Consider the following 18125-nt stretch of genomic DNA (forward strand, 5'->3'; position numbering starts at 1 on the left):
TATGACCACCTTACCTTAGCGAGCTCCATGATCCATCGACACTTCCCTCCGGCCGAATCCTTTCGAGGATTTCAACGCCACTATCTACGACACTGCAGTGCTTTTCTCACTCCTGGTTTCTTCGTGCATCATCTCTATCCCTTCCGCTGATACCTCCTGTATTGTTACATTATCATGGGACTAAATCTAGACGCACAATTGTTTATGTGACGAGGGAACCCTCGCATAGTCGATTAAATGCTCAATAGAGTGGGGATCGTCGAGGTCAGGTCTTGACCCTTACATTGCCTCTGCCCCTGGCTTTGATTACAGCGAATCAAACGACAAAGTTTGGCAAGCCAAGACACATGTTACTAATACAGAGTAGTGTTCCATGGGCTCTCCCTTGGACAGCCGTGGGAATTCATTCAGATTATTGGCTTACGGCTTGCTTTAAGCTCGCTGAGCGTTTCCGTTGGTCCACTTCTACAAGCTAGCAACCATTCGGAGATGGACCGTGTTTGAGACAACTCTCGATCAAGAAGACACTTCATTCGCTGCCTCCCCCAGCTGGGCCGTCCCTGGCTTTTCTGCTTTTAGGCGATCAGCAGAACGGTTCTTCAGCCGTTCAAACTTTCACAACATCGGAAAGTTCAGGATGACCGCCAAGAGCGGTGGAGTAACGGAACCTTTCACCTTGCTTTCAAGCTTAGGAGTGGAACGAGGAAAAAGCTGGCAGGCCTCACGAGAGGACAATAATACATCTCTAGACAGAAAGAGCATAGAGAACGGAGGCTACGCAAATATCTGGTTCTTGCAACTCTTTTCTCTCCACTTCGATCATTACTGCCCTGGCAACTACCGCTCAGTCGCACACATCTCTTGATTTCTTCTCCATCCTGAAGGTCCCATTATTGCCTGCATGGTGCTCCATCTGAAATATTGAAGTCATATCGATCGTGATAGTCTGCGCATACACCGTACCAGCCTTAAGAGAGTATGTAGCAGCCAAATACTCAAAAATGGTTGGGGTCCCACGAAGCACTGGTTGTCAGATTTGCATCAAGAGACGCATTAAGGTTTGATTCCTTTTTAGATTAAAACCCCATCTACCGATTTGATAGCTAACAGAAACAAATTAAGTGTGATGGGTTGAGGCCCAAATGCTCTCAATGCCGTAAATATGGTGTTCAGTGTCCTGGCTATGCAAAAGTCCGCAAATTTATGGACGAAGGACCCGTGATGAAGAAGCGATATGGGCAGACTGCAAATCTACTCAATGAGCACGAGGTCCAGGAAATAAGAAGAGAAGAGAGTCTCGCGCATCCGCCTGATTCAATCGACGAGCAGGTTTTCCCTTCTTTAGTTGCAAAGTCGATGACTCGGCAACAGCCTGCAGTATTCCGGGACTTCGTCCTCACGGCATTTCCCCGCTTTTTCGGTCTAAACAAATATCGCGTACATGTTCCTTGGGCGGTGTATGTAGCGGACGTTTTGGGGACAACTCCAGCCCTGGATGCGGCTGTTTTCTGCATCACGTCCGTTTTCATGGGACGTTCGAATCATGACGTCGCCCTGCAAAAGGCTAGCCGAGAGATGTACTCAAAGGCTTTAGTCTCCTTAGGAGGCATGATCAAGCATGACAAGATCATGCGCTCAAGGGAAAGCGTTAGCACATCCATCTTACTCAGTCTATTTGAAGCATACTCTCAGACAAGAGAGGATTCCTGGGCTCAGCATGCCGCCGGAGCCGCCCTGCTGATGTCCATGCGCGGGCCGAAATCCCATCTCACTGGGTTCGATCGCTGCCTGTATCTTTCCTTTCGCAGCTTTCTCGCTGCCGCTGCGTTCATCGAGGGCAAATCATGCTTCTTCGAAAAGCCAGAATGGCAATCGCTGATCGACAAGATCCGAAAACAAGACATGGCCGATCCACGAGCGGATGCAACGATCTCGGCCATTATTGACGTAACAGACCGATTATTTATGGAAGTCGTCAAGATTCCCGGCCTGATGTATCGGGTCAACCGGCACCTCAATGCCTCTCCGCCAACATCGCCCTCGGAATCAGAACAGCTGATTTCGAGGTTATACCACTGCAAAGAGAAAATACACGGTTTAGCATCTGAGCTGCGTCTCGTTGCCTCCCTGCAGGGCCATAGAAACACCCGCGGTAAACTATCCCTCATAGGACCCATTCCGTCCACACTACCACAAAGTTTTTCAAACGGCGTGCTGCGCGGCACCAAAAATTGCTTCAAAATCCTAGACCTTCTGCTACACAATCTCATGGTTTCTCGAAGCGACAACTACGGCAGCACTGGCACCCCCGATGGGCCCGGATCATCATCGTCATCATCTCGTATATCAGTTTTGGAATCAATGCCCAGTGAATCCTACTTCGACGAACCCAGGATCATACCCTTCCACATCGTTTCCAGATTTCGCGACTTCGACGACGGCGTGAGCTTCACTCTGTCTGAGGGTATACAAATGAGTCCGGTGGACAAATGGTTGGATCAGGTCGCTTCGTCCATGGGTATGGAGGCCTTTGAGGTTGTCATAGAGGATAGGATCCACGATAGTTGTTCGAGCATAGACTTGGAACCGCCGTTCGAACATGCCTCCGCGTTGCCCGTGAGAGAGAAATCACTGTTCTGACCTTTACAAGGACTCGGTTTCCAAATCAGATAATGGATCGGTTGGTTACTTCGGCGCATGCTCATCGAATGGACTCGATTCAGGGCGTTGGTCCGCTAATCGAGCCTGGAAGCTCGGTAGGGATTCTTGAAGATTCGCTCGACTGGATACAGACGGCCAGTGCCTTACTTGTTCGATGTGCTACTGCACCAGTGTCCTACGACGTTGATCAGTCTACATCGCACAGGGGGCCTTTGTGTGAAAGTTATGAACTGGCTTTATCAGTCCGACGTAGATTGTATACACATATGCACACGCACATTCAACTCAATCGCCAAACGATCATTCATCGAAACCTCCCTATTACCAGAAAGTCACATAACCACCATGACCATTTCTGCGTGTTTCAGAGCTTGATTCGGTGCCAACGTCTAGATCATCTGATCGTCAACAATGCAACCATACGCCACAACGCACAAATCCAGACCCATCAAGCTTTAAACCCCGGACTCCAGCGAATAACCAAGAAACAAGAGAAGAATCATTAAACTAATGCTAGCGCAAATGCAGCAAATTGATGACGGGCTATTCATGACTGGGGGTATGTAATATGGCCTTGCCCAAGACCAAGAAAATGAAAGAGAGAAAAGCGGTTGAAGATGTCAGCCAGCACGTCGAAGGAATAAAAGGATCAAGACAAGCAATTTTGTTCACTTGACGCGTGTGGGACTCCCTGTGCTACCGATTCGGCCGCTGATCTTGCGAACGCCTTTGGAGGCACTTCTGCTGTCGGTCACTCGCCGAGGGCTTGTGCGAACCTTGGTGACCGAAATGGCGCCACTTCCGCTCTTACTGCTCAAGGGAGTCTTGGGTACAGCATGTCCAGCTTCCCCCCAATTCTCTCTGTCCTCGTGGATGTCATCTGTCAAGGTGTAGCTGGCAGTCACTGTAGCAGAGTAACTGACAGATCGCTGGCTTGGTGATGCCACGGGCGATCGAGAGGAACGCTTGGCCAACATGCGCAGTTGGATTTCCTCTTCGCTTTCGCTGCTGTCATTGCTCAGACGGGAGCTGCGCTGCCTGGTCTGCTCTTCAGTCTTGCTCATGTCCTTGTCGACAAGGAGAGTGCCAGAAGTGGTGCGTGCATAGGGATGATGACGAGAGTCCTTCCGGTGGGACTTGCGAGGTTGGCCAGGAGTTGGAGCAGGAAGGTACTCTTCACTTTGCGTTCCGGCACCCTCATTGTGGTCAATCTCTCCAAGCGCGGAACGCTTGGAGTGACTATTGTTGGGTGGTGTCGCAATCGGGCCGTTGTTGGCACGTTGCTTGGTGGATGCTCTTCCAGGTGTAATCGGTGCTGGTTGCATCTGGGCCAGCTTCTCCTTCATGCTATCCTCAAACCACCATTCGCGGAATGAGCCCTGATTCAGGTGCAGCCAATGTTGCTGTGGGCCAACCACCATGCCGGGACGCATAAATCTCATGAAAGCGATAATTTCGTTGGCGGTGAACCCGTACCGGTAGATAAGATAGGCACCAATCAAGCAACCGGTGCGGCCCAGACCGGCCTTGCAATGAACTGCGATTCCCTTATTTTTGACTGTGATCATCTCATGTGCCATCTTGATGAATCTTCGAACCAACGGCAATGGAGGGCAAGTACCATCTTCAAATATCATATCGATGTGGTTGATTCCCAAAGCTGTGAAGTATGACGGAGAGTACAGCTCTGAGTTCAGTCGCACAACGAGACCCACATTACGCGTTGCGAAATGCGCCAGTACGTTTTTGAATGGAAGTGGTAGCTTCGATGAGATGACCTGGGAAACTGTTGATGGCAACGCAGCGTATTCAGGGGTGTTGGAAGGGATTGGTTCAATAGGTTCATGCTGCGGGGAGGCGAAGGCGAGGAACTGAGGAGTGATCCAGTTGAAGTCACCCATGTCGACACGTTCGAACTTCTCGTATCTAGCAAGACCTATCAGTGTGCGCTCCAAAGGTCATCCGTCAGCCTAATACATACTCTTCAAGGCTGAAGCTGCTCAGACTGCAAAGCGACTGTTCCTTCGCCTTCCATACTCCATACACTACATCCTGGATTGTCAAAGTGAAGTCTGCCTGACTGTATCCCGCATCCCGGAAAGGCATGTACGGCGGATCAGCCTGTGCGATTGGGGCTAAGGCAAGATGTGGTGGCCAAGACTGGATGAGAACCATATAGCAAGCGACAAGGCATGCTGCGTTGGCACGACTCCGTGGATCGCTCTTTGAGTAAAAGACCACCGCGCGATCTTTGTTGGCGGGTTCGCCAAGAATCTCGTGGAAATGGACCGCAAAGCGATACAGATGTCCTATATGAAGAGGACCGAAGTCTGCATGGAAGGAGTTATAGAAAAGAGTATCATCTGCGGTGAAATACACGGGGTACCGCTTCTTGCTAGGCGTTTGGGGCTGGACTCGCGCGGATCGTTTGCTGGGAGATTTGGATTGTTCGAGAGGAAAGGGGAACGGAGCCTTTGGATCAGGTGGGGAGTCGTAGGAAGCGAGGTACAGGCGATCTGCGATTTCAAGTGGTCAGAAAGGCTGCCAGACAGTGTGAAGTTCATATTGGACGAAACAACTTGTCGGACTCCTAGGACATTTTCTCGACAGTTCGGATCAAAACAAAAGCACGAACCTTGGATATACTCGATCACCTGGCCGGGGCCGCCCATATATCCAGACATTGTGCTCTTCAGATGGCAAACACTCGAAAGCAGCTAGCTTATGCACTTTAAATATGATGAACAGCCGAACGGAGTGAGGACTGGACAAGATAAGGTCTCTTCGCAAAAAAAGGCACCGCAGCGGCTCGAAGTGCTTCTTGCGGCCGGTCAATGATTAGGATAATAGAGAAAAAAGACAATGACAATGTATCCAATCTAAACAATCATGGTCCGGCTCTTTTGTCGACTCTTGCCTGATAGATGGCTTTTCAACCCACAAAGCAAGTAGGGTAAAGATAAGAGGCAAGAAGGCCTGCGGAAGAGGATGATATACAAGACGGATTATGGAGAGATTGCGGATGAGGGGTTTAAGAAAGATAAACTCTAGGGCAGCGGTAGAAGTGAGGAGGAGAGAGAGTAGTAATTAATGTTTCGAAGACCGCACGAGATGGAGGAGAAAGCCAAAGCTCGAGGCCGATGAGACCGTTTGGGCAACTGCGATGCACGCTAAGTGGCCGCTGTTATGTTGTGATGCCCTTAAAGTGGCTTAGTGCCGGGAGTTGGCAGGACAACAGCGCAGTTGCCTCAGGCACCGCTCAGAAAATCAACATCTTGGCCACCATGCTTATGTAACAGAGAGTGTTTTCGCCCCACAAGCAAATGAAGCAAACAAAACAATGCAAGCCACAACCAAAACACACAGCCACGTCTAGTCCTCCAATTTCAGCCACGCAATGTCTGCACAGACTACAGACACCAGCGAGCGATCAAGTTGGAGCTGCACGTCTTGAGACTCTGGGATAATTTGCGTTTCCCTGGCTCCCGATAGTAAACAACTTACATTATTAATGATCGAATCTTGCCCGTGCTGTTTCTATGCGCTGCGAGTCCCGTATTACTCACATGATGGTTGATGATCCTCTATATATAGCTCAATCATGACTCGCTTGTTGACGGCTCCTGACGGCAGCCCTACATCGCCGTTCTTCTCTGATTATGGATGACTGTAGCGTTTGCCCGTCTTTTAATTTCCATCCTACCATTTTCGTCCCCTTTAATATTCACTTGGAACTCGACCCTAAGCCCTCATATCTACCACAGCATCGTACAGCACAGGTCAGGAGTAAAATAGGAAACACTATGAAGGGTGGCTGCAACTGGGTACAATATGATGTTAATGCTCTTTCCGGTTCTATTGTTTTGTCATGTTGCTGTACCAATTACCTCTAAGATGGAGCTCTGTGTTGTTAGACAAAGAAACCTAAATGGAACCGCAAGCTATCAGCCGCCTCCACAATAGGTGAGCTGATATCATTGAGATGCATTGGTCGGTTGATCCATTGCCATGAACAAGAATACATAAACCATCTGTTGCACCATTGAAATGATACCTCAAGCACATCTTTTAGAGCAATCGTCTTCGAATCTGTTGTTTGGCTCTGATATGAGCGATCACATACCCAATCAGCTTCAGCGATATGATGTACCTAAAGGGAATCGTTTTTCGCTCACCAACTGTCGAAAGAGTATGGATTCGAGCCCGACAGTGCTTGTCGTCAGAGCCGGAAATGCTGTTGTGGTCGCTCCTGCATCACTTTATGATGGCTTGTGAGGAATGTCCTATGCTTTTTGGCCGTTTTATGGGTTAACAGGTGTACGTTAGTCAATTTCAGGAGGACACGGGTGGTTCGACAAGAAGTTATCACAGTGGGAGAGGAGGACGCCGGGCGAGAAGGTGGTATGTCGCTGACATAGAATCCCAATGCCAGAATATTGCAATTCTTTTTCCATCGAGCCCATGACATTCAAGATAAGTTAGTGTAGTCTCTTACGAGACATGAATAGATTGTAGACTGGGTCTCGAGGTGGGACTAGATGTTCCTGGCTCATGTCAGCAGTAGTTGAATGTATGAACGAAAGGGAAGATGAGGGACTGCTTTCAAGGAAGCATTCTGATTGAAATCAGCCAGCATAGCTGAAAGATTTAGTTGCTGTAGGTGTCGAATGAGGTACAGCCGAGCAAGAAAGATAATAATGATGACATCTTGCCCAGGGGAACGGCGTTCAGAATTCCAACAAGAAGAACACAGGGCGACCTGGGCTCCAGCAGGTGACCACTGCCGCTGAACTCGGGACGTATCTGCATCTTGAACAACGAGTCCATGTGTTTCTTGATAGCAATTCTTCAAAGCGCAGGCGACTGGAACCTAAGCCGTAACACCTCCAAGCTCTATCGCCAGCAGGTTAGCACAACATCTCCAGAGTACTTGAATCTCCCCAGACAGTAATAGGGATAAACTCATTATCTGCCAGGAGAATAGCGAGTCTCAGCTCTTCTGGTGCTGTCTTTTATTTTAACAATATATTCAGCGTCTGAGCCGGTCCATTTGGAATCGGTTCCTCATATCAGTTCATACCAAGTGAAAATGGGTAAAGATATAAAATTATGATAGACATGATGAAGATCGTTTTGTATAATTCAGCCTGACTAACACAACGTCAATAGTCCCTTGATCATGAGTTTTGGTCTGTTCCTGAGTTCCGATGCAATCTCCCTTGAGTAGGTCAGAATTGTTTCACTGGCCATTGAAGCAGAGGCTGCAGTCTAATCTACTCAGTATTGATTCTTGACTCACAAGCCTACAGACAAAGAGTGAAGAAATTAGGGTCCGTCCAATCCCTCGTGCCTTCGAAGTCTATTACTAAAGAGGAATAAATATGACCTGGTCCCCCTCTCTGGCTGCGAAGGTAACTCAATTGCGGTCAATTCCAAAGTTTCACATGGCTATCACTGGGGAAGAGATACATTTAGACTTCAGTCGTTGCTCTGGTGGATTTCGTGATTCGACAACTGAAATATTTTCCCCAAAGTCGAATTGCGATGTCCCAAGGGGTGGAGCAGATCAGCAGGGATAATGCGAATGCTAGGTAGGTAGTCCCTGAGGGGTTGCTGATCCAATTCCCTCTTTTCCACTTTTCCATCCTCACTTCAACAATCATCCTCCTTGAGTATTCTTCAAAATAATCAACAATCTGAACAGATGACAATCTACTGTCATATGAGACAAAGTGATGTGGCGTTCTCGATCTTGCCGAGGGATGTGATTCCGATAATAATCCTCCGATCATAATGCTGTAGAGCTAATGACTCTGACAACTAGCTGCAAGTTGTCAACCATAACTAACTGACGATCGTCCAGCTAATCCACACTATTTAAAATCAAAGTTCAAGTTAAGCAATCCGTTGACGTTTATTTGAATTCTTTCTCCAATCCACGGTGGTTCTGCGGAGATGTTCATGAGGGATCGACAGCGTTTTAAATGAAAGCATTGTGAAATCCCCACGCGGTTTGCCTCAACGTCCTCCGCAGGTCATAAAATCAGGCCCAGCAACTGGGAACTATTGAAGTTACCGTATTCAAAAAGAATCATTACTTCGTAATGACAGCTCAATATCCGCCCTGACCGTCTATACTGCCGTGTTCAAAATTTCTTTTTTTTGGGGGGGGAGCTATCATGAAAATCTAGTTTGTCCTCAGACCACATCTCTAAGAAGACAAAACTAATTGTGCAGGCCAGCGCGGCATTCTGCGATGATGATACCTGCGTTGCAAGCTTCGCTATGGCCTCTTAACTTTCTATTGTGGATAAACCAGTGCCCGTTAGTATGGACCTGGTCTGCATAGCATACTTTCGCTGCAATCGTCTCATAGTCGTCGTACCGATTGGGCACCCTAGGCCACTGAAAGGCTTACTTCCTTTCAGACTCAGATTAGCTTGTATGGGGCCATGTTGGAGTGTAGTGACTTCATTCAGTAATAACCCGAGCACACGTTCCAGTGAAGCAAGCAGACTAGATACGAGCTAGTATAGTAGTACTGCCAGTAATGGAACCTGAGTTGAGAACATCACTTCTCCGTGTCGATCGCTGTCGTCTTCAAGCTGCTAGACCCGTATGTAACAGACGGCTTCGGGTGTGATGGCCTATCACTCACATCTCTGGCCATGATGCCCCTGATCTACATGTGGAATCCAAGGCAGCTCATGAGCGGACGAGGTCCACGACAGGAGAGAGATGATTTGCTCTGGGAGGGAAAAGGAGCAACAAAACCTGCATATAAAACGACGACTTGCTCTACTTCAAGTCGTTTTCCTCTTCTTCCTCACACCAGCCAAATCCACTCTTTCCAGTCAATCTTTTTCAAGGCCTGCTTTCAGCGACCATCCACTCCTTTCCCACAACTCTCAGTCACTCCTTTAATTCCTAATTCTTAATCAAAACCAACCGTCACCATGAAGTTCACTGGAATCGTTGCTTCTCTGGCTGTTGCCAGCTCTGCCTCTGCTCTGGCCATCCCTCAGACCCCTGTTGATGCCACCCTGAGCAAGCTGAACAATGCTCTCAACAATGTTGAGGGTCTCGTCGGTGGTCTCCTCGGCGGCCTCTGCCAGGAGGTCGACCTCACCCAGGTCCAGACCGGTATGTCCTCTATTGAAAGAACCTCTCCGAAACATCCAAAAGCATAGTCCGGCCTCGCTAATCCCAATTCTGTCCATTAGAACTCGTCAACATCAAGGGCCAGCTGACCAAGCTCGTCCCTGTCTCTGTTGCCAGCAAGCGTGATATCACGGGCACGGCTAACAATGTTGCTACGCCCGTCACTGGTGCCGCCGGTAGCGAAGTCGGCAATGTTGAGAGTGCTGCTAAGCCCGTCACCGATGTCGCTGGCGGCGCAGTCAACACCGTTGAGGGTGTTGCTAAGCCTGTCACCGATGTCGCCAGTGGCGCTGTTGGCACCGTCAAGAACACTGCTGGCGGCGCTGTTGGCACCGTTACGAACGTTGCCTCTGGTGCCGTCGACACTGTCACCGGCAGTATGTAGTCAGCATCCTTGGGCAGAAATCAATGTGGCTAACAAGAATAATTAGCCGTCGGCGTCAACACCCTTGCGCAAAACCTGGTCAGCAAGGTTAAGAGCGGTAAGTAACTTTTTCCGTCAGCAATTTGCATCTACTGATTGAGTCCTTAGGTGCCCTCGACGCTGCCGGTGTTGAGAACGTCCTCGCCACTGTCGGCCAGGCTGGTAAGTTGCCTTTCTCAAACAGTGATGGCCAAGCTTACTAAAGGCGTCCACAGGTGGTCTCACTCCTACTTCCATCACCTCCATCCTCGGGGGCCTCCTTTAAATCCAATACCTACCTTTGTGGAACGCATTACGTACGTCGAGAAACCCCGGGATACCATGACCATGTGGGGGTATAGCGCGACTCTTTAACTTGACGTTTTCGGTTCGATTTGATCTGCCAAACGGCGCTGGATCTTGTGGATAAGCTTCATGTATAGTACCTTATCAACTTCATACCTTTATGTCCAGTGTGGTTTAAGTCTGTAAAAGAGCGATCTTTGATTAGCCGTAGGATAGGCTTTGGCCATAGAGCACCATATCATTAGCTTATTGTCAAAAAAGCCTGCATGACTTTTCAAAGCTAGATCTCGTTGCTCGAGTGTCAACATGCTGACTCATCTGCTACTCCAAAAACTTCCCCGCCTTGCTCTCTTTAACATTCAAGAATCATACAAAAGCATCCCGAACAGTAGTCCTTTCATATTCACATAGCCAGTTTAAATCGATATCCTATTGACTTCAACATGGCTGCCGACGAATTAACCAATCCTGAATTTCCTTATTCGCTGTAAAATTCCTCTCTCAAGCGTCCCTGTCCATGAAGACACCCCGCTAACGAAATCCAAAACCAAAAGAACAATATCCCTCCCCCTTCCCAGCAACCGCCTCGCCTCCTCTGCCCTTCAAGCCCTCGAAGTTGATGCCGAACTATCCCCCTTCGTCCGCCGAAGTTTTGCCCTGAAATCTCCAATTCAGAACTCCACCACCGACGAGGACGAGGCGGCAAAGACAGTCCTTGAGACGACGTACCGCGCTACGACGAATCGCATGCTTCGTGTGGCTGTTAACGGTTTCATGGAGAGCTTGGGGGTGGTTCTCGGAGTTATGGAGGAGCTGGATGTGGATGTTTTGAGTGAGGAAACAGAGGAGGAGAAATGAGACGTGACTCCCATGAAGTAGTGATGAGAGACCAGATCATTTGTCGGCCGTGAGGGACTACGTGTGCAGCGCCCACGCTATGATCGATCAGGGCGACCCGGTTAGCTTCCTGTGATCCTGCTCCTGGGATCTGGCTCGGGATAGACCGGACTGGCCCGTCTTTCCTGCGATGGCGCGGACATTTGGAGTTGCCAGAGTTCAGAAGGGATGTCCGATCGGACACTGATTACCAAGTGCGAGAATGCACGGAAGTACTGTACATGGGCCGAATGCTGCCGGGTTACCCAAGGCGTCTATGCTCAATCAACGATCCTGCACTTCAAAAAACGCTACGGTACCGTTGAGTGTCGTGTGACAGTTGTTGAGAGTGATTTGCTTGCATTCTTGCTGGTTGTATGGCTCCTCTGTGACGTGCAAGAAAGCTGTGAAATCTGATATGCGAGTTGTCGAACAATCTATTAGTCAATTTAGGTTTCCAGATTTCTATCACAAAGACAATGTGGCAGTGCCTAAGAGCACTGGGTGTGCCCTCGAACATTCAAATTTCATGACATATGCATGCATTAATTCACAAGATGGCTTCATGTAGCCAACTTTACATATATTATGCAGTGGTCACAGTAATAATAATTTTTGTGGCTTAGACATGAATGGCTACGAGTCAATCGTCAAGACATTAATAATCCGTCGTTGCAATAGTCTTGGCCCAGCCTCTGCAGGGATCAATAATCCGATGTCTAGAACCGTCGCGATGACAAAACGTCAGCGAGAAGAATTCGGGACTGCAATATCCGTCTCAAAGACTAATTGTAAATGATTTGGAATTGGTCGCCGATTTTTGTCTGGTACCCGCAATCTGATAATTATCCTTCAATGGGACGATGACATCGCCATCGGCATCGGATGGTCTTACGTCCGATGGCGCCCCTCTCAGGGTCTCAACGGTCATACATTTATATATATATAACGCGACGGCCCACCAACCGAGCTGCCTCGGTTCTCTGATGATCTAGAATGGTGTTAGAGCCGTCGCTATCAACTACTTCCATTATATTTCGCTGTTCCTCCTTGAGATATATTTCGCGACCAAATCTTATAAACAGACTTCCCAACACTCGAACGTCCCTTGTTCGATATCCCAAACCATATTTCATAACCACAATGGCCTCCGCGACGACATTCTACGACTTCAAGCCTGTCGACAGTATGTCCCGCCTTTGCGATTCACCCCCCAAGCGAAAAACAATGAGAATGTCTTGCTGACCTAACCCCTCCCACAGAGAAGGGCGAACCCTTCGACCTCGCCTCCCTCAACGGCAAAGTCGTTCTCGTCGTCAACACCGCCTCCAAATGCGGCTTCACCCCTCAATTCAAAGGCCTTGAGAACCTCTACCAGTCCATCAAAGCCAAGCACCCTGAAGACTTCACAATTCTGGGCTTCCCCTGCAACCAATTCGGCAGCCAAGACCCCGGCTCCAACGACGAGATCCAGTCCTTCTGCCAGGTCAATTACGGCGTCACCTTCCCCGTGCTGGGCAAGTTGGATGTCAACGGCGACAATGCGGCGCCCGTGTGGACTTGGATGAAGGAGACCATGCCTGGACTTATGGGGCTGAAGCGCGTCAAGTGGAATTTCGAGAAGTTTTTGATTTCCGCTGATGGGAAGGTCGTTGGGCGCTGGGCTAGTATTACCAAGCCTGAATCGCTGGAAGATACGATTCTGAAGGAGATTGAGAAGGCGAAGAAGGAGGGGACTGCCGCTTCGACAAGAAAGGGAGAGACTACCGACCAGGCTCCCGAGCAGGCTAAGTTGTCGTAGTCTTGCTGGGAGTGCAGGAATGGTTGTGGGCTAGTAGCAGAGATACCATACTTGTGATTGTATTATTCGTGTTTTAGGATACCAGTATTGAATGAGCTTTCAGTTTGATGTTCTCAGCTTCATTGGACAGAGCAGGAATAAGGTGATATGGTTCGGTAACTTCATTCGACTATTGCAGAGTCTTCATTACGAGAGGTGCACTTCTAAAATTCGAACGATACCTGCTACAGTGCCTATAATGCAATGCTGCTGGCTTTCTACCTTGCGCGATGGGTTTGCATTCCCTGGACCTATCCTCTCGCATAGCAGTACCTAAGCCGCAGCACTTCCCTTGGGAATCAGATTGCGCAAAGACAGATCATAGACCACATCTTCAACCTTCTTGACCTACAGCCACATGACCATTAGCAAAGCACACACAAATAGGAACCAGAGAGTAAAATTAACGTACGCTGTACTTGATCCCATCACTTCTCTTTCGCAGAATATCATTTTTCAAGTTGAGCAGCTGGAAGCCAGCGAACAGATCCTTGATAAATTTACCGATCTGCACAGGGCGGTTGTAATCACCGAGAGTGACCGAGTTGACTGCTAGACGCGACTGACCCCGAGTCAGTATATCTAACGCCGCAAGGCCAGTGAAATAGAATGCCTACCAATTCCTCAACCATGCCAATGAGTGCAAGGAGATATTCTTCGATGGTCAGGTGAAAGGCATCTTGCTCTTTCAGATTGACCGGGACTAGCATGTACCATGTTAGAACAAAGCTAATCTCACGAACAAAGACTAGGAAGCGCAACTTACCATTCAAGAACTTCCCGACTTCCTCGATGGTCAAGAACGAAGCCGAGCCGGTACCCTTGTACTCCTCGAGCCCTCCGAGCCACGCACATAACTCGATCGACGTTACCTGTCTCGAAACTTAGCAATGCTCACTGAGCAACGGGTCTGAAGGCGACTAACAAGATTCTGCAACTCTCTCGTCCACACCCCGTTGTACTTGTAGAACGGGTGCTTGTCCGCCACGGTCTTGAGCCGCGCAACCTCATCTCTTTGAGCGATAATCTCCTTAGTCGCATCTTCAAGAAGCGGCTTCACTGTTTAATGTCAATTGACAGAGCATTTGTGTTTGCGAACAGTGATACATACTTTGATCAGATGGCGTGGAGTGAGCTCGGGAGAGTATAGCTTGTGTGGATCTTCCTGTGCGCAATCATGTACGTCAGCTGAGCTCGGAGCTTCCGACCTCGCCTCAATCAGGAGGATCATAGGTCCAGATGGTAGAGATGGTAAAGATTGCGGAGAGAACCTTTCTTAGAGAGGGATTGGACAATTTCGTGGAGTTCCTGCGTGGGTGTTAGTTATTCTTCATTACTTGTGCTTTGGTATGTCGAGCTTCAGAGCTCCTCGGAACCTTACATCGCGGACGGCGGTTTCTTCGTCAATCTTCGCTTGAAGATTCTCAAAGATCGCGTTGTCGATCATTTTTGAAATATTGTAGGTATCTCGAATTCGAGTTGCTCCTACTTCAATGTTGATTGAGCTGTTGCGTTGCCTGGTAGATTGTTACGTCAACAGAAAAGTGGTGAAGAAACGGTGGGGCGAAGATTTAAGCTACGGGGTCGACAAACAGTCAACTGGTACATGCCAGTGCTGCCAGCCTAATCCATCTACATCAAGTCTATGTCAACTTTTGTTAAAGGGAGAATATAAATTACCAAGGCATCCAATTAGATGGCTTTCTTAGTGTAGAACATGCCATTAGTAAGAAAATACTGTCTGTTAAAATGACATTCAAGGTATCGTACAAGTGAAAAGAATCAAACTTCATTTAGCGAATCAGTTTTCCCATATAACGAATGGGTTTAGGAGAAAGTTATGGATGTCACTATGGGACTTTAGCTTTAGCTCTATGAAAGTAGGGAATCGACGTCGACTGTGCGAAAACGGATATCTCCAACAGCGGTCTGCACATGCGCCGTCCGATTCGACTTGGGATAGCCAACATTGTTTGATTTTTTGTCCACATGGAATACCAGAGACATTAGGGAAGTGTAGAAAGGGTCTGTATCCCGTCACTAGAGGTCTCCTCGTAGGGGCTGGTACCTTAAAAAAATTTCGTAAAAGGTTGATCCTAATGCGAACGGACCTGTGGTCACACGAACATATAGAACTACTGGTACAACATATGTCAGAATAGCTCCGGTAACGTTGACCAAACATTATCATGTCGTAATTGTAGTTCTTGACTGATTGAAATGAGCATAGCGTAAGTATTCTCAACCGGTCCTACAAAACGGATTATCGAAATGGAACAAGATACTCGCATCATAGTAAATTTCATGATTCGTAGTCGCATCTCATAAGCAAGGAAAGATAGACCAGAAGGGCATGGCGCCATTGAAGGCCTCTAAAACAAAGGAGAATGAGGTCCGCTTCGAGCAAGACCACACACGGAGCCAATCGGACGAAAGCGTCTAGTAGCGATATCTAGTCGAGTAGTCTGCAAGGACGTTAATTTACGGGTCTAACTGAGATCCACAACAAAAGATAGAAGCTTACCTTTAGGACTCACGACGAGACCGCGCCCTTTCTTAGCACCCTTATAGATGGTTTCGATAATGTCGATCAACTCCTGCTTATCCTCAAGCACCCAGTTCAACTTGTTGTTGTTACCAGTGCCGAAATCGCACATCATATGCTTGTTCCTCCAGAAGAACATGATCGTCATGGGATCGAAAAGTTCATACATGGAGTTGAATTCAGGTACCTCGTCAATGTCGCAGAGGTAGATTACCGCAAAGTCTGATCGCAGATGTCAGTACCATCACCTGTGGCTGAGAGAAGAGAACATCTGAGACTGAACTTACTCTTCACACGCTCAGCGATCTTGAAGAGCACTTCATCTTGACGCATGCCTGTCTGAGATCAGTATTGTGTATTGTCCATCGAAAAAGAGAAAGGGGCAGCAATCCTACAGTCAACGTCATGATCCCGACCAAATCTGATAACCTACGTTTCCAATGGCTGATGTCAGTCAATTGGTCAAGGAACCCACTGAACGAAATTTGCTCACATACCACAAGTCTGTCCTCCTCCGAGAGGATAGCCTGATCAACGTGCCAGGCAGAGCGCAGATGTGGCAAGACAACGGAACCCATTGTTGTAATGTGCTACTGAATAGAGAATATATTGCAGATGGGTGGTTGTAGATGATCACCAGCCTTTGCTGTCACGTGAGATCAATTCAGACAGTCGAGTCTGTGCTAGCAATGGAAGCTTGAGCTTGAATGTTCCTTAATACGCTAGAGGAAACCAGGAGAAAAGCTTCTCGAATGTTCGCGCAAATTAACACTGGACTGGGTTTCTTTATTCTCTACAGATTACATGTGATATCATACAAGCCCCAACCAGCTGTCCACGTCCAATTCCGAATACCTCAAAAAACATATTTTCTTCTCCAAACGGTCGGACAAGCCGGCCAGATTGATGAAAAAAAGTAGTTCGCGTCAATCGGGGGTAGTGTAAGCCCGATGACACTGTGTGGCGAGACATGCGCAAGCACAGAGGTCTCACCACTGGATCCAAAAATGAGATTAATCAATGTTGTGTTCCTTAGAACACTTTCAGAGATTAAACTGAAAAGAACAGATACTACACTTGATCTAAGCCAAAAGGCAAAGAGAGCTGGAAAAGAAAAGAAAAAAAAAGTCTAAAAGGATGGGGGGTTGCTGGGCTATATATACTTGGTGAAATTGGTCCGTGCGGCACTAGCACGTTAGCCTGGTCTTTTCGCGAGGCAAGCGAGGCTCAGTCAGCAAAGTCAGCTGATGCCGTCTGACCCTATACCCATTTCAAGCCCTGGCTATTTCCTGAATAAGTCTAGTCACACGCACCGCCAACCGTATACGATCACAGTGAGACTCCACAGCAAGCGAAAAGTTTCATCTACATTCCTCTCTCAAGGCGCAGGATAATCACCTCTTTGCGACCACATAATCCCTCTCCATCCCCCTAAAAGTCCACTCCCATCAGTCACAATGGCCCCCGTTGCTGTATGTTATCACTCCACAAACTGCTTTGCTGTTCCTCCATGAGGACTGGACATGGTGTGCTTCTTGTCTACACTAGCGGATTTTCCATAAATCAGCAGGTGTAAGACAGAAGATTCCATTATGGACCTCCTCGGGATTCGACTTATGGAACAGTAGGCTAATGGCTTTGTTTTCTCGGTAATAGGCTCGTGGTCGCAAGGCCCAGAAGGTCACCAAGAAGGTAAGCAATGATCGCATTCCAGATTCAAGATTCAACGTACGTATGGGTTGCTAACATTGATTCCTCTAGTACATCATCAACGCTTCGCAGCCCGCGAGCGACAAGATCTTCGATGTCTCTGCCTTCGAGAAGTTCCTCCACGACCGCATCAAGGTCGAGGGCCGTGTTGGCAACCTCGGTGACAATGTCGTCATCTCCCAGGTTGGTGAGGGCAAGATCGAGGTTGTCACTCACATCCCCTTCTCTGGTCGCTACCTCAAGTACCTGTAAGTCCACTGTGCACGGCTTTGAGCCTGAGAAACCAAAAGTCTAACGTTGCGCAGGACCAAGAAGTACCTCAAGAAGCAGCAGCTCCGTGACTGGCTGCGCGTTGTCTCCACCTCCAAGGGTGTCTACGAGCTCCGCTTCTACAACGTCGTCAACGATGAGGGCGAGGAGGAGGAGGAGTAAATTATTCCTCAATAACGAATCAAAAAAGTTAAATCTTTTGGATTCATAGACACTCGCATGAGGGGAGCAACTTCTCTCAGACGGGAATATGCTATGGGTTTGCTCGAGTGATAGGCGTGGTCGATGGAGGATTACGATCCGGCTACTGGTGTTTTTGGGCTCCAGGATTGGGTTGGCTCACAATACCTGAA

The 18125-nt window shown here is 48.2% G+C and overlaps 8 protein-coding genes across 8 annotated transcripts; 5 read left to right on the forward strand and 3 right to left on the reverse strand.

Annotated features, from left to right (window-relative positions):
• Nucleotides 1-1001: 1001 nt before the first annotated feature.
• Nucleotides 1002-2640, forward strand: Aud_003514 (uncharacterized protein; the record flags this gene model as incomplete). The annotated part of the gene is made up of 2 exons (XM_043288464.1): nt 1002-1058; nt 1123-2640. 2 exons carry the CDS (start codon nt 1002-1004, stop codon nt 2638-2640), a joined length of 1575 nt encoding a protein of 524 aa, XP_043144399.1.
• A 689-nt stretch (nt 2641-3329) lies between these two features.
• On the reverse strand, nt 3330-5345 carry cdcA (phosphoprotein phosphatase CDC14; the record flags this gene model as incomplete). Its single annotated transcript, XM_043288465.1, has 3 exons — nt 3330-4587; nt 4643-5177; nt 5297-5345. The coding sequence occupies 3 exons, from the start codon at nt 5343-5345 to the stop codon at nt 3330-3332; spliced, it is 1842 nt and encodes a 613-aa protein (XP_043144400.1).
• A 4272-nt stretch (nt 5346-9617) lies between these two features.
• On the forward strand, nt 9618-10511 carry Aud_003516 (uncharacterized protein; the record flags this gene model as incomplete). The annotated part of the gene is made up of 5 exons (XM_043288466.1): nt 9618-9804; nt 9885-10199; nt 10254-10304; nt 10355-10408; nt 10462-10511. 5 exons carry the CDS (start codon nt 9618-9620, stop codon nt 10509-10511), a joined length of 657 nt encoding a protein of 218 aa, XP_043144401.1.
• A 463-nt stretch (nt 10512-10974) lies between these two features.
• Nucleotides 10975-11389, forward strand: Aud_003517 (CTAG/PCC1 family protein; the record flags this gene model as incomplete). The annotated part of the gene is made up of 2 exons (XM_043288467.1): nt 10975-11018; nt 11086-11389. The coding sequence occupies 2 exons, from the start codon at nt 10975-10977 to the stop codon at nt 11387-11389; spliced, it is 348 nt and encodes a 115-aa protein (XP_043144402.1).
• A 1161-nt stretch (nt 11390-12550) lies between these two features.
• On the forward strand, nt 12551-13208 carry Aud_003518 (glutathione peroxidase; the record flags this gene model as incomplete). The annotated part of the gene is made up of 2 exons (XM_043288468.1): nt 12551-12593; nt 12670-13208. The coding sequence occupies 2 exons, from the start codon at nt 12551-12553 to the stop codon at nt 13206-13208; spliced, it is 582 nt and encodes a 193-aa protein (XP_043144403.1).
• Nucleotides 13209-13520: 312 nt separating this feature from the next.
• On the reverse strand, nt 13521-14694 carry Aud_003519 (translin; the record flags this gene model as incomplete). Its single annotated transcript, XM_043288469.1, has 8 exons — nt 13521-13595; nt 13660-13809; nt 13865-13950; nt 14014-14119; nt 14173-14306; nt 14359-14412; nt 14519-14555; nt 14629-14694. The coding sequence occupies 8 exons, from the start codon at nt 14692-14694 to the stop codon at nt 13521-13523; spliced, it is 708 nt and encodes a 235-aa protein (XP_043144404.1).
• Nucleotides 14695-15686: 992 nt separating this feature from the next.
• Aud_003520 (DIM1 family thioredoxin-like protein) lies at nt 15687-16370 on the reverse strand (the record flags this gene model as incomplete). Its single annotated transcript, XM_043288470.1, has 5 exons — nt 15687-15712; nt 15772-16014; nt 16080-16127; nt 16188-16221; nt 16290-16370. The coding sequence occupies 5 exons, from the start codon at nt 16368-16370 to the stop codon at nt 15687-15689; spliced, it is 432 nt and encodes a 143-aa protein (XP_043144405.1).
• Nucleotides 16371-17249: 879 nt separating this feature from the next.
• Aud_003521 (60S ribosomal protein eL22) lies at nt 17250-17934 on the forward strand (the record flags this gene model as incomplete). The annotated part of the gene is made up of 4 exons (XM_043288471.1): nt 17250-17264; nt 17449-17484; nt 17554-17750; nt 17808-17934. 4 exons carry the CDS (start codon nt 17250-17252, stop codon nt 17932-17934), a joined length of 375 nt encoding a protein of 124 aa, XP_043144406.1.
• Nucleotides 17935-18125: the final 191 nt, after the last annotated feature.

Source organism: Aspergillus udagawae (assembly GCF_001078395.1).
Source record: "Aspergillus udagawae IFM 46973 DNA, scaffold_2, whole genome shotgun sequence".
Lineage (NCBI taxonomy): Eukaryota > Fungi > Ascomycota > Eurotiomycetes > Eurotiales > Aspergillaceae > Aspergillus > Aspergillus udagawae.